The 13,695-nt window shown below is 42.6% G+C and overlaps 1 protein-coding gene and 1 long non-coding RNA gene across 4 annotated transcripts in view; one reads left to right on the top strand and one right to left on the bottom strand.

Moving 5' to 3' along the window:
• LOC128889874 (uncharacterized) overlaps positions 1 to 1,817 on the top strand; it is a 172,548-nt gene extending 170,731 nt beyond the window's left edge. Inside the window, exon 4 of the long non-coding RNA XR_008460508.1 lies at positions 93 to 1,817. This is a non-coding gene — a long non-coding RNA (uncharacterized LOC128889874). The remainder of the gene's footprint in view (positions 1 to 92) is intronic.
• LOC128889862 (uncharacterized) overlaps positions 1 to 13,695 on the bottom strand; it is a 166,497-nt gene that overhangs the window by 120,796 nt on the left and 32,006 nt on the right. The window contains exon 1 of one of the 3 annotated variants that reach the window (XM_054147898.1): positions 9,287 to 9,697. The exons of 1 other annotated variant lie outside the window; for it this stretch is intronic. In XM_054147898.1, coding sequence (XP_054003873.1) covers positions 9,287 to 9,300 — 14 coding nt within the window. In that variant the 5' untranslated portion in view covers positions 9,301 to 9,697. One more of the 3 variants, XM_054147895.1, reaches the window with a different exon arrangement.

The raw sequence follows: 13,695 nt of genomic DNA, 5'->3' as shown, positions 1-13,695 counted from the left end.
TCATTCTTACACACTTCCCTTTAATTTCCTACCGTTTAGTACATTTCGCTTTGTACAATTTTTGCAAAATATTTTCACCAACTTTCTTTCAGTATTTTCAGATGCCTCAGCCGTGACTGGAGGGAATCCCCGCGACAAACGTGCTTCCTCCTCAACGATCGTTAAGGGAAACCTATGCGTGTTGTTGCGAATCAACATATCCCGGCATCTCGTGCCCGGGATTGCATATTTTTCGGATTCACGGGGCAAAGTGTTCGCGTATCCGCGAATCGCAAACAGCAGTTGTAATAACAGTAATAGCAGAACTCCTGCGAACTAAAAACCTAGATACGTTCAAGAGAAAATGCATCTCGATTTATATTCGATGCTCCACGCCGCTATGCTCGCTAGCTTCATATTTAAAATTGATCTTTAACTGTTGGAGAACTCTTGCGCGTTTACATTTCTCATGAACGCATAAACACCCGCAGCCTACTCACGACACGCGCATACCAAGTTCCAATGCCTATTTTCAATCAAAATGAAAATTTCCTAATATTTTCCCGGCTCTTCGTATATAACAGCTAAGATTAATTTTCAAGTTTCTTCGGAACGAACCTCCGTAGGGAGTCCACGTCTCCGCATCGGCCCTCGAAGCAAAAATGAGGGGTCCACTGGCTTACCCGATGCTAAATATTCAGCGGTGTCATCCACTTATGCAAACAGAAGCGGGCGGCAAAAGACGATCGGATTCGTACGTCGATCCCGGCGAAGCCGCGATCCATCAAAATCCCACGCTTTCACGAGTTCCCAAATAGGAGTTCCGTGTCGTCCGAAGCAACGTTCCAGGAGCAGACTTTAAGAGCCGCAAATTAGTACGTCCGTCCATTGGACAACTCGAGCGAACCGCGGCCAAGATTTTCTCGAAAACGTGGACCTGTAATTTTCTCACGTCGGAACCGTGACGCGTCTTAATTTTCACTTGGCTAGGAGCGACTAGGCGAAGCCTGGAGGCTGGAATCCGAGTCGAAAATTGTGCTAATCCCTTTAAAGTGACCCGTGTTCCGAATGATCGGCCGCTCAGGCATAAGTAACACAACAGGTAGGTAGAAGCAGAGGGCCACCGGGATACCAGCGAGGAAGGGAAGGAGAAAGACAGAGGTTGGAAGAACAAAAGCAACGCCCAAGCTCCACAGGTGCTCTCGTGAGTGGCTTTCCGTTCGTTTGGATAACTGCGGACGAGTCGCCAAGGCGTTAAAGCAAACAGCGACCGAGATGAACTTTCTAACGCTGACGCCGGCGCGGCGGTTGGCCCCCTTCCTTTGAAGGTAGCAAGCTAACCTCCCCGAAGGTCTCTAACCTTTTAAATTACCTGTGCATTTCCTAGTGCAAAACTCTGTTCCCTAGAAGGTACGCTGTTCCTTTCGAGGGAAGGACACTTCGTGGAATCCTTCCCGACACTATTTTTTTTTTTTTTTCTTTCGACGTTCTCCGAATCTAGCTCTCGACTGTTTTGGAGCACCCTTCTACCTCTGAAATGAATGAACCTCTCTCGGACGTTAATGAATGTTACACGGCGGAAGTGTGAATTGGGAATCGGTGGAAAGTGAGTGGAGACGAATATTATATCGTATTTGGGTTTAGGTGTCTCATCGCGGTGAATTCTTGATGATTCCTGCTCCAACATTTTCAAACGTATGAAAATTTATTGCACCTAATATTTATGAAAATTTGCCTTCGGCTAGTATTTATGACGATTTGCTCGAACTAGTATTTATGATACAATTTCTCCAATTAATATTCGTAAAAATTTGCTCTAACCAGTATTTATGAAAATTGTATTCAGTTTGCATTCATAAAAATATACTCTGGGCAGTGTTTATGAAACTATGATTCAGCTAGTACTTATAAAAATTTGATGTAGCAATAATTAATGAAAATTTACTCCATCCTGTATTTATAATGATTTGATCTAGGCAATATTTACGAAACTATGCTTTAGCTGGTGTTTATACAAATTTGCTCCGACCGATAATTATGACATCACGCTCCAACTAGTATATTTAAAAATTTACAGTCACCGATATTCATGAATATTTCATTGAGTCAGTATCTCTTAAACTGTGCTCTAGCTAGTATTAATAGAAATTTGCTCTATCTTATATTTATGAACATTTCGAGATCCACAAATTCTCTTAAGTACGTACAAAAAGTACTTCGGAAGAATTATTAATGTTCAAATGTACATAGGTGTAAAAAGTGAAAACTCTAAAGCCATAACTAGCTAAGAATATAAATATCTGAATTTTTTAAAATGCCGATTTCAGCCTCCTAACCGTATTATGGCACGAATGAGAAATGGTTATCTGTCACGGATGAACTGCTTACATACTCTAGTTACACCGCTTACTCTACTTACACGCTATGGTTCAAAATTCTCTGAATTTCCCAGTTCGCTATCATCCCTTGTGAAACTTCGTCGATACATTATTATAACGAGTGGTAGTATATCAGAAAAATCGAATCGAAGTACCATTCCGGGAAAAATGGAAAGAAAAATTCTCAAGCGATGGTCACTTCGACACGAACGTCGGCCCGATTTTAAATCTGCCGTTTGCGAAACATTGTAAAGAGTTTTTCAAAAGAGGCGTCACGATTTTGTTTCTTAATAAGTAAATACGCCTGTCTGTATTAAACATCAGCTCTCACTTTTCATTGTAATCATGTGTATCATACATTCATTTCAAATTTTCATACCATTTCTGTTTTATTAAAAAAAGAACATCTTAAAGTCCGTTCTGCAAAGCCCTTCGCGAACGAAATAAAAAGACAAGTCAAACATGACATAGTGTCCCTTTTTTAAATACTGGTTATTATATTCGATTTCTCCGCTCTGTTAGTTTAAATACATTCAGTTCGATTAATAAATGCATTCGTAATTTAGCATCAATTGTTCGAAGATTTAGTCTCGAAGATATTACGTGTTTAATTCAATGCTCACAAACGCGTTGATTTTGAATGGAGCCTGTCTATCGAGCAAGAACACAAGAAGCAACATTGTAATTGTAGGCGAGCATGAGCTATCGGGAAGAAGCGACAGCGAAATGAGCTGGTCCAGTCCGCGGGGATCGTCGAGAAGCGTTTTACGACCGTCGATGAACACAGATCAACAATCGGGGGGCGATACCAGTCTCAATGAACCGTAGTAAACTGACTTTATTGTAGGTTCTAAAGCGCGCCGTATCTGACCTGGCCGAAGAAGCGCGAATCCGTCTGGTAACGGCACCTGCTCGTGCTGGATGCACTTTAAATACTGGTATCGAACAATGCCAGGACCGCGCGACGCCGGAATTTGATTTACAGCGGAGTCCCTGCGACGCGGGACGTAAACAGGTACACTGCACCCACCGCTCGACGTCGATATATAAATCTAGATGTCGCAAGTTTCGGAACGAAAACGGCGGTGGTTGTTGCGCAACATTCCTGTCAATGCGCACGCGAATACGGTAACTTTATATTAGTTACCGTGCCCTGTGTAAACACCGCGCCCGTTTTATGGGACCGGCAGTAAAAGATTCTTCTGTCTGTTCTCACGCGAACGTTGAACGCGTCGGTCGCCGTGTCATGTTAGGGTCGCAGGGAATTTCATTAAGGAATTGTAAAATTCGTTCTGAAGAAAGAAGCCTGGATAGGACTCGTGAATCGTAGAAATAAATACTATCGCAAGTGTTGGTAGCACGGTTATAGAATGACAGATCATTGATCATAGAACGATGTTCACTATATAAATAGTTTCAATTGTATAGGAATAAAGTTTAGCTTCGCAATTGTTTTCATGATTATGCCTGGCACTCGTAGCGTTAAAGGGGATTTCTGCGTTGTTAGATAAATGAAAATCGTTTTGTGTTATTTTGTGAAAGCGTGTAATTTTACGAATGCACAGTTGAAGTTTTATTAATAAATTTAGAAAATTAACGGAGTTAGAGTTACCTTTATAATAATATCGATTATAAAATTGATTTTCTGCTATGATAGCTGTCCCCCCAAAAATTAAAGTAAAATCATTGTCAAGAATTAAGTGATACTAAAAGAAAGTTTGAAGTACATGGGTCAAATAGATCAGCTTGATAGGTTTAAATTAAAGAAGTCAAGATTATCAATATCGAAGAGAAGCTAGAACTGTGTACAGTGAACCCTGTGTAAGAGACACTGGCTTCAATACGCCTCTTAGACGTCAAAAGTACAAACGTTGTTATCTATATACCTTCAAATGTGAAACGTGCTGATTAGAGTTAGTGGTAATAATCACGCGTCTCTTAGACAGGGAGTTTTCGCGCCTCTCAAATGGAACTCGCTGTAATTACATTCACTTTAGAAAAAAAATTCATCCGGAGCAAGAGAGACGAAGGGAAAAATTGCGCGTCCTAAATGAAACGTTTAACCCTAGAAAAACGGAAGTCCGCCATTCAGAGGGATGTAAAAGGACTCTTAATGGAACGAATAAAAAGAGCTGAAAGAGGTTAATAGTACGAAGGCATATTTTCCAGATGTCGGTCAACGACCATCCGGGGTACTATCGGATCCGACGATAATAAAGCCCAGGCTGACTGTTTCTTGTATTCCCAGTGTCTATTATTAGGTTCGTTCATCTTTTTGGTATCAGAAATGTTTTTCATTTAAATAAGTTTATTCGATGCCAGTAAAAACGAGACTCTCAGGGGATTAATAAAGCAATGGGAGCATTATACTTTAAACGTATGTCGGATTCGAGGAATGGTAAAGCTTGCAACATTCTGTTCAATAAACCTTTCATGATCTTCAGCGTTTGATATTATTTGATTAACAACGATAATAGATTATTTATGAATATTTTTTTGCGGACCATGGACAATGTCCATTCGCGAAGATTAAGTATTTAATTGTACGAAGGAAATAGGTGTAATTGCATGTATTGTAAAACACATGGCTTTTATTACAATCACCACAATAGTCATTCACACAATCACATTCGTCACAAATATCTAATAAAAATTGCGAATCAACTATGTTGTGTATAGTAATAATTTACGGTGTACATTATTAATTATTCATTGAAAGTAGTAAGCGTCCCCTTATTTATGAGCGAGGGTGTACATATGGTAATCACTGCTTACAAAAACTCCATTTTACAAAAAAAACGAGTTCGTGCCACTTTCAAAGTGAACAGCTCAAACGTCACCTCCGAATCGCATCGAGTCGAACAGTGAGCTCCAGTGATTTCGTTAAGGTCGGGTCGTCCCGCGTCCCTTAAAGAGTTAACAATCGCTTCTGACAAAACTACAGATAAATAACCGCGGCGTGTAAACGTCAGTCCCCGTGAAAAATACAACCTGTTGTACGGGGCCAATATTTTGGCGGGCTTCTCCACTTAATGTTGGACGTATCGATTATTACCCGATTATTTATGGCCAACCGCGAAAGTCAACGGACCGAGGGGCGTCGATGACGTCGACATTGCGACCTGTCTTCGTGTTTGCGCAATCGCATACCTTAGCATTACTAGTGTCAACCTTAACAGGAATTTCTGTCGTCTCGACTGACACCGTGCGTTTCTAAAGGTTCCTTCGGGGCCATCCAAACGGGGCCTTACAATTTTGAAGTTAATTCCGAAGATTGAGTCGGATATTTCTGAGCTTACGAAGCCTCTCTTCCACGAAATGACGACGTTGGTAGCCATGTAAAGGTTCAAGATGGTGAGGTCAACTCGTTCCGGAGTTAGGATGCTTGTTTTGCACAAATTAACAAATGTCACGATACTCGTTGTTTCAAGGTGGCCAAATGGAGTGATTCTAGGGTTAAGAAATTTCTATCGCACAAAGTAACGATTGTAGGTGGCATTCAAAGGTTTAAGGTGATTGAGTCGACTCGTTCTGAAGTTAGGAATGTCATGTCATTCTGGAATTAACAACCTTATTTTACGCAACGAAACGATTGGTGACATCCAAAGTGTCAAGGTGATTAAGTCAGGTAATTCTTGGGTTAAGAATTTTTCTTTACACTAAACGATGACTACCACAACTAGACTGCTGATTTTGTGTATTTATGGCGTAGAGTAATGCAGGAAACATTAAAAAAAATGTACATAATACATATTCGATATATTCTCCAATTAATAAAATAATACATCAATTTCATTTTGTGCACATACCTTTTTTAGTTCTGTTTAGTACGTATTTAATATATCAATTTATATCATAAATCCATATACGTATACGTGTTCAATATATTCTCCAATTAATAAAATAATACTTCAATTTCATTTTGTGCACATACCTCTTTTAGTTCCGTTTAGTATGTATTTAATACATCAATTTATATCATAAATGCATAAAATCCGCCTATCGAAGACTATCATGACATTCATGGGATAATAAGCTCGCCCAGCACGAAATAAAGATTGTTCCAACCGTGACAGCTTCGATATGAGAAAGTCAAGTGATTCCGGGCTCGAGAAGGTTGTCTTGCGCGAAGTACCAATTGTTACGACACTCGAAGTTTCAGGGTGAGAAAGTCAAGGCACCTTGCACCCCTGCGTTGCCCTTTTCTTCCGTGTTCCCTGTGCCTTGCGGGTTCCAACGACCCAGTTTTGCTCGTCCCCGATATACGACATGATTACGAGCACGAATATAAAAGGGGCAAGAGAGAAAGAGCGAGATCGAGAAAGGAAGATGGAGAGAGAGAAAAAAAAAAAGAGCAGGAGGAAGATCCAGGAAACAGAGGGAGTGCAAGCAGGTAAGCGTGGAATCGCGATTGGATCGGCGCCAATTCCTCCAGGGAGATACGACGATTTGAAATTCAATGCGATGAAAGGTTTGCCTCCTCTTCTCTCCCTTTCAGCCCGGCCGCCCTCTTCGCCAACGTCTTCAAACGCGCGCTTTCGGCCGCGTCCAACTCGCTAAACTATATAGTTCGATCCCGTAATATACGCTGGCTCTAAAGTATACATCCCAATTCGCTAACCCAGAGACCGGAAACACTGGCAACCTTTCAAGTTTCCCAGGTTCGGGATCCTTTTAATTCGGATTGGACTTTTAATCGGGAGAGGGATTCCTTTCTTTTTTTTTTTTTTTTTCTAATTTCATTAACCCCGCCGAGAGGATTCCGCTTCGTTTCGAATCTGAACGCGGCGCGATGACGAGAGAAATCGATCCTAACGCCAAATCGATAAGTACGGGGAGACCTTTGGTGCTTCCCAATTGCGATATATCTCTGGATACATCCGTACTCGAACCGGGGGACTATTAATGTAAACTATGTAAACTTTTGTTTCTTAGCGACGGTTGTTTGTTGAATATCCATGAGCCTGGTAGATTGAGATGGGGTTGATATTCGGAACGTCGAGTGAGTGGCATTTCTTTTTTTTTAAATAAAGACAAAAGTTATAAACAAGAAGAAAATAGAATAGAAAGAAATAGAAACGGATGAGGAGCAGCAACATTGCAAGTGATAGACATCTCTACTGTGAATTAAAAAATACAAAGGCACTGGCATTCGTAGAATAATATTGAGAAATAATTCTAACTCTCTATCTGACAATATAAATGTTACTGTTCTGCAATTGAGTCGTGCACAACGCAACACTTTGTGCATTCCTGGCTACACGTGTGACAAGATCAAGCGATCGGGAAGCAGGTTCAATGAAAAAATTCTCGATCAGAATAATTAACTTAAAGGGGTGGTATTACGTATAGGAAAATTTCTCTGCTCCGTTCGTTTGCGTTTAAGTTAATTTCTAGAGGTCAAAAGACAAAGCGCGTCGTCGAGCACAGAATCTTTTGGAATCCGCCCCCTCGTAGCCATACGTGGTTCTTCATGTGGTCGGAGAACAAAACGAGGGGCAGGCGAGAACGTCGTTGACTTGGAAATATCGTCGAAGGGTCTCGCTTTTGACGAATCTTCACATAAGAGCCATTATTGCGTGCACGAGTATGTGTCACGAGGGTTTGGATCGTCTCCACCCTATGAAATTCTCCGTTTCGGTAATGTCTCCAGCGGCTAAGGGAAATCTCGAAGTGTGTGTTTTCATCTGCGCGAAAGCCAGCCGAGATTTCGTTACGTCACACGGCCGTTTCGTTCCGGGTATTCTCTGCACTTAGGCAATTCGCTTGTGGGGTTAATTTGCCCGTGGATAATTTCAATAAAGGAGAATCTTTCGATCTCTGCGTATTTTTATCGAAAATTCTGAACAGAGACGAGTAGATGCGCGGGAAGCAAAAACAACGCAAGTATGACAGAAGTATAGAAAATGGTCTATCTCTTTAACTTAGGTCTGGAACAAGCAGCAACGTTTCTTGGCCGACTGTAAACACTCACTGGTTTCTTTTTCCTTTTTTAATTCGATTGAAGGAAAATTGTGAATCACTGTTAAACCAAAAAGTTAAAGAAAATCTCTCTCAAAGTCTCGACCATCTCCATTGAGCGCAAATGTTTCAGTGACACGTTCCTATTCATCGGGAGTATGATGAAATTCTATGGAAAGTTTAATCGTAAGAGACACGCGTCTGAAACGGAATAGGAACCCCAAAAAAGTCGTATGAACTTGTCAATCACTGTATTCACCAAGAGTATGATTAAATTCCACAGGAGTTAAAATGAAACAAGAATCTCAAAAGCTTTTCAACCACCTACGTTATCCTGTTAGTTTTCGCCAAGGATATGATAGATCTCCAATACACATGATAAAATTCTACGACAACGTTATTAATCGTACAAACACAAATATGAGATTAACCAAGAACCTTGAAAACCTTTCCCAAGAACTTGTCAATAACCCCGCCAACCCCTTATTAAAACATTTCTACGATCCGTTGCTATTCGCCAGAAGTACGATAAAACTTGAAAAATGTGATAATATTCCACGACAGTAGTCGCGATCGCAGTAGTCATCGCTACGGAACAATGCAAGCACAAAGTATTTCGTCTCGTATGCCAATAAACATCGAACCCCATAAACGCAACCATTCGCTTATCAGCAAACGAGTCCGCGCGAAGTTTCCAAACACCGTGTCGCGTCTCGAAACGCGAATAATCGCTTCGAAAATATTCGCAAACTACTGAACGCAACGTGGGCACATCGAAAGCGTGAAATAGAAATCCGTTACCGTCTAACAGCAACGTCGTAAACCGTCGGTTGCATCCACATTGCGACCGGCGACTTGTCTTCTTCGGCCGCGGTGTGTCGTGTGGGAAATGAAGGAGAAAACTAAACGAAGGTACTCTCATCGACGCAGCTACGAAGACACCGGGTACACATAATTCGTGCACTGACCTTATAACGAACATGTGTCTCCCGTGGTCCCTGGATGGACAGTCATTGGGTATCACACGGGGTGGCTCTTTAGACGACGGTGGTTTAAGTGTGTATTCATGCACAGACGCACGCTGCTTCCACGACCTTGACGCGGCGGGTACTCGATGGACACGCGTGCAAAGGACACGTGGCGCGTCCGAGTAGATCCAAGGGATGATCTAGCGCGATTAAATCCTCCCTCGCTTCTCCGTGTCACCGATAGCGTTTGCCGGCGACGATTATCTCTACCCTTCACCGTGGAACTTGGGCTCGAGTTGTCACCGAACGCGAAGACGCGAATACACCAGGAAGGATACCGTTGGAAGACAACAACTATGAAGACCAAGACGAGGACCACGACGACGGTGTCTCGTGGCGGTGGTCGATAGCGCGGCGCTCTACTGACGTCGCGACGCTTCGTCGTGTCGTGGCCCGCGGCTCCTGCACGCCCTCCTTCCGCCGCCCCCCGCGACGCCCCCACGACGCCCTCAACTCACTCCGGAACAACCCGGAAACTGACGAACCGCCGCCCCCACCTTTGAAAACTACCCTTATTTCGTGCCCCCACCAACCTGCCACCACCACCGCCACAGCCACAGCCACCCCCGCTATATTGCCACCCCGGTCGCGAAGGACGAAGGACGACGGCTTGACTCTATCGCGCAGACTTTTCCGCCTAGGAATCCTCTTTCTAACCTTTCAAGCGAAAGGACCGGTGACTTCCGGCGATCGCGTGGTCCCGAATCCGAAGGGTGCAAGGCACCGATGACAGCTTCCGGCTCGCTGGCTCCGTACGATTGCCACTATTTTAATTTCCTCGACGCAACAAGCCCGGATGTCACGGGAACGATTTCTGCTTTCTGCAATCGTCCAACCAAGACGGTTCGGTAAACGAAATGAGGTCTTTGTTGCGTCACTTTTTGGCAGGGTTCGCGATCTCCGCGAGGGTTACCGTTTGGTTGTACAGGACATCGCTTGTGAATGAATGCGAACTCGGTGCTGGCAATCATTTGCGGATGGTTGCGAATAAGAGTTCCCAATCGTTTGTGAAAGATCGTGAATGCAGAAAATCCAAGTTTCCCAGTCATTTGTGAATTGTTGCGAGTCTAGGTTTCTAAATCATTTGTGAACGGTTGCGAATTTAGGCTTGTCAATTATTTCTGAATGGTTGTGAATACATGTTTTACAGTCGTTTGTGGATTATTGTAAATCCACGTTTCCCAATAATTTGGGAATGGTTGTGAATCCATATTTCCCAATAACTTGCGAATCTAGATTTCCCGATGATTTATGAATGATTGTGAATCCAAGTTTCTCAACCAGTGAAATATTTTTAATCTAGGTTACGTAATTATTTGTGAATGATTATGAATCTAGATTTCTCAATAATTTTCGAATGATTGTGATACCATATTTCCCAATTCCGCGGGGGTAACCAGTGTTGGCTGGCGTGAAAGGGCACCGGGACCACAGGATGCGTGACATTTTAAATTTCATTGTTGGAGCAAACGTCGCGCCGGATAAGAGACGCCAGATTTTCATTGAGTGGGTTTCTACGATGCATAAATCTCCAGGCTGCAGTCCTCGACCCGTTTACTCCTCCAAGACATAAAGCCACAGGGTAGTAAGCGAAAGTCGGAAAAGTTTGAGTTGAAATTTCAACGAATCGCCATCTCGTTACTTTACTTGTTTACGATTCATCCGATTTATTCCTTCTTTTCGCTGTCATCGCCTCGGTTTAGCCATCCTTAATCCTATTTTCGCGATCGTCGCACGCCACCATAAATAAGATATTTGAGGCTTTCGCGGCTCGATTCTTCATGGTTGATACTGATTGAGGCTACCGAGTGCAACCCGTGCCCTTTCGATAAAATACTTACACGTTTCGCCAGCAAGGCAGCGAGCCTCTTCATTCATCAAATGACGCACTTGCATGTATAAATGTCTTTGTGGTCATCCTCGAATACAGTCTCAACAGACAGCTTCGTCGTACAACCTCTATAGCCATACTCATTTTATACAAACTTTACAGGCATCCTCATCGTGAGCAGTCTCCATAAACATCCACATCATACACAACACTCATAGACATTCTCATTATATACAACCTCTATAGACAACCTCATAGGCATCCTCATTTTATACAACCTCTAGAGACATCCTCATCATGGGCAGTCTTCATAGACATCCTCACCATATACAACCCTCATAGACATCTCATACAATGCAATCTTTATAGACAACCTCTATAGGCATCCTCATTTCATACAACCTCTAAAGACATCTTCATCATGGACAGTCTCCATAGCCATCCTCACCATATACAATCCTCATAGACACCCTCATCCCATTGTATGCAACCTTTATAGACATCTTCATCATGGACAGTCTCCATATGCATATCCTCGTCATACACAGCCTGCATAAGCTTCTTCATCGTATACAGTCTTCATAGACATCCTCACCATAAACAACCTCCGCAAACATCCGCGCACGCATCCACCATAAATGATTTTCTTTTTCTCTCGAAGCTTCCCTCTCGACATTTCGCGATAACCTCCCGGAATAATTGATCCGTGATGGTCCAGGGTCATTTCAATTCAAATTGAATTCGCCAGAGAATGATGCGTGGCGCAATCGACCGACTTCCTGCAACGGTATCCCGAATTCGCTGAATTTATGACGTCACTGACGATTTAGATTTCGTTGCCCCGGATGAGAGTCGCGCGATTTCCAAGGAAAGAGCTTCGACGATGTATAAATCAGCGGGATACAGTCCTCGACCTATTTATTTCGTAGAGTTAGAAGGGTTTCAGACAATAAGAGAATATTAGAAAATTCTACCGAGCTCTGCGATCTTCCTCAAGATTAACCTCTGGCGATCGTTCTCTTCGTGCGATCTAATATTTCGAATAATTTTTAAGCAAACCTAGAATGATATACGTTCTTAGTAGAGCTCTAGAATAAGCTCTATATATAACTAAATTAATCTATCCCAGCTGTGCTTTATAGACCAGTAATATTTCCTTTAAAAAAAATACTGAACAATAAGTAACATTTACAAGAGCGCAAACGAGAAGGAAATGGTACCTGTCGCACGTTTAGGGTCAGACTATCGTTGAGTCGAGGCGTTCAAGGTCGTTCCCACGCGTATCACGCACACGATCGCACCGTCTGGTGAACGGAAAAGCGTGGTTTTCTCGGTTCGGTTCAACGGCAACAAATATTCGCGAAGGAAATGGACTCCCAGCAGACTTTTCCCCACACATGGGGCCATTTCTCTTTTGTTACGTATCATTGCGTGCGCACGGTACGCAGGGCACGCGACCACGTGCGAGGAGGAGAGACCGAGAGGGAAGAGAGAAGAAGAAAGGAGGGAACAGAGGGAGGAAAAGAGAAGGTGAAAGAGTACAAGAGAAAGGGCAAATCCCGCGGGCAGTTGGCCGACCACGTGGGTGCCACCTCAGTGGCCCCCGGCATGTGGCCACGTGCCAAATAACTCACTTGGCACGCGTAAACAATTACTCTGAAACTCATGTTATCGCGCTACATTACTCGAATATATCTCACGTTGGCTGTCCGCAAGGCGTGCGTTTCGCGTTGTCTTACTACTCAACCTTATCGATTGGGATTGTTCCCTGTGCGAGCTTTCTGTCCAGGATGCGGTTGCTTTCCTTTGTAGCAAAATTTAAGTACGAATCTCTCAGGTATAGATGAACGTAAATGTACCCAGTACGCGTTAAATGTCCTTTAGGAGATACTCAGTATGGTACAGTGGATGTTAATTGAGACTTCTGGGTGTTAAACGTGCCCTGTGGGAAAAAAGGTTCTGCTAGGGTTACAGGTAACTTTTTCAGGGATAAGGTGAACACTGGTATTGTGATTATCAATATCAAGGTTAGAGCGACACAGTGATATCGTGAGCATTAATGTCAGTGGTGAAATGGCACAGTGATATTGTGATCACTGATCGGCAACGTGAATGGCAAAATGCAAGACTGATTTGTTGTCATTAATACGAGGGGTGAAATGCAACACTGACTGCGGGACCAACAATATCAATGATCAAGTAGCATATTCAGTACCTAATTGGTACTTGTAACATTAGTCCGTTTTTTATTTAGTGGGTTCATGAAGAGACAATTAAACTGTTAGTAAAATATATTAAAAATTGCCAGAGTTATGATTTCTTTAGTAAAAAATGTGTTTTTTTTTTTTACGCATTGCCTCCTTGCTGACTTTTTTCGCCATTTTGAAAATTTGATAAAAATTTGTTGCCGTAATATTCACATTCTGAATGGTTCAAACTAATATCCTGAATTTTGAAGTGTAACCTCGGAGGGTTAACTATTGTTTAAATAGGTGGTAGTATATGAAAACATCCTTGT

The sequence above is a fragment of the Hylaeus anthracinus genome, unplaced genomic scaffold (assembly GCF_026225885.1).
Source record: "Hylaeus anthracinus isolate JK02 unplaced genomic scaffold, UHH_iyHylAnth1.0_haploid 11997, whole genome shotgun sequence".
In the NCBI taxonomy this organism is placed as follows: Eukaryota; Metazoa; Arthropoda; class Insecta; order Hymenoptera; family Colletidae; genus Hylaeus; species Hylaeus anthracinus.
This window is presented reverse-complemented; position numbering and strand designations above follow the sequence as displayed.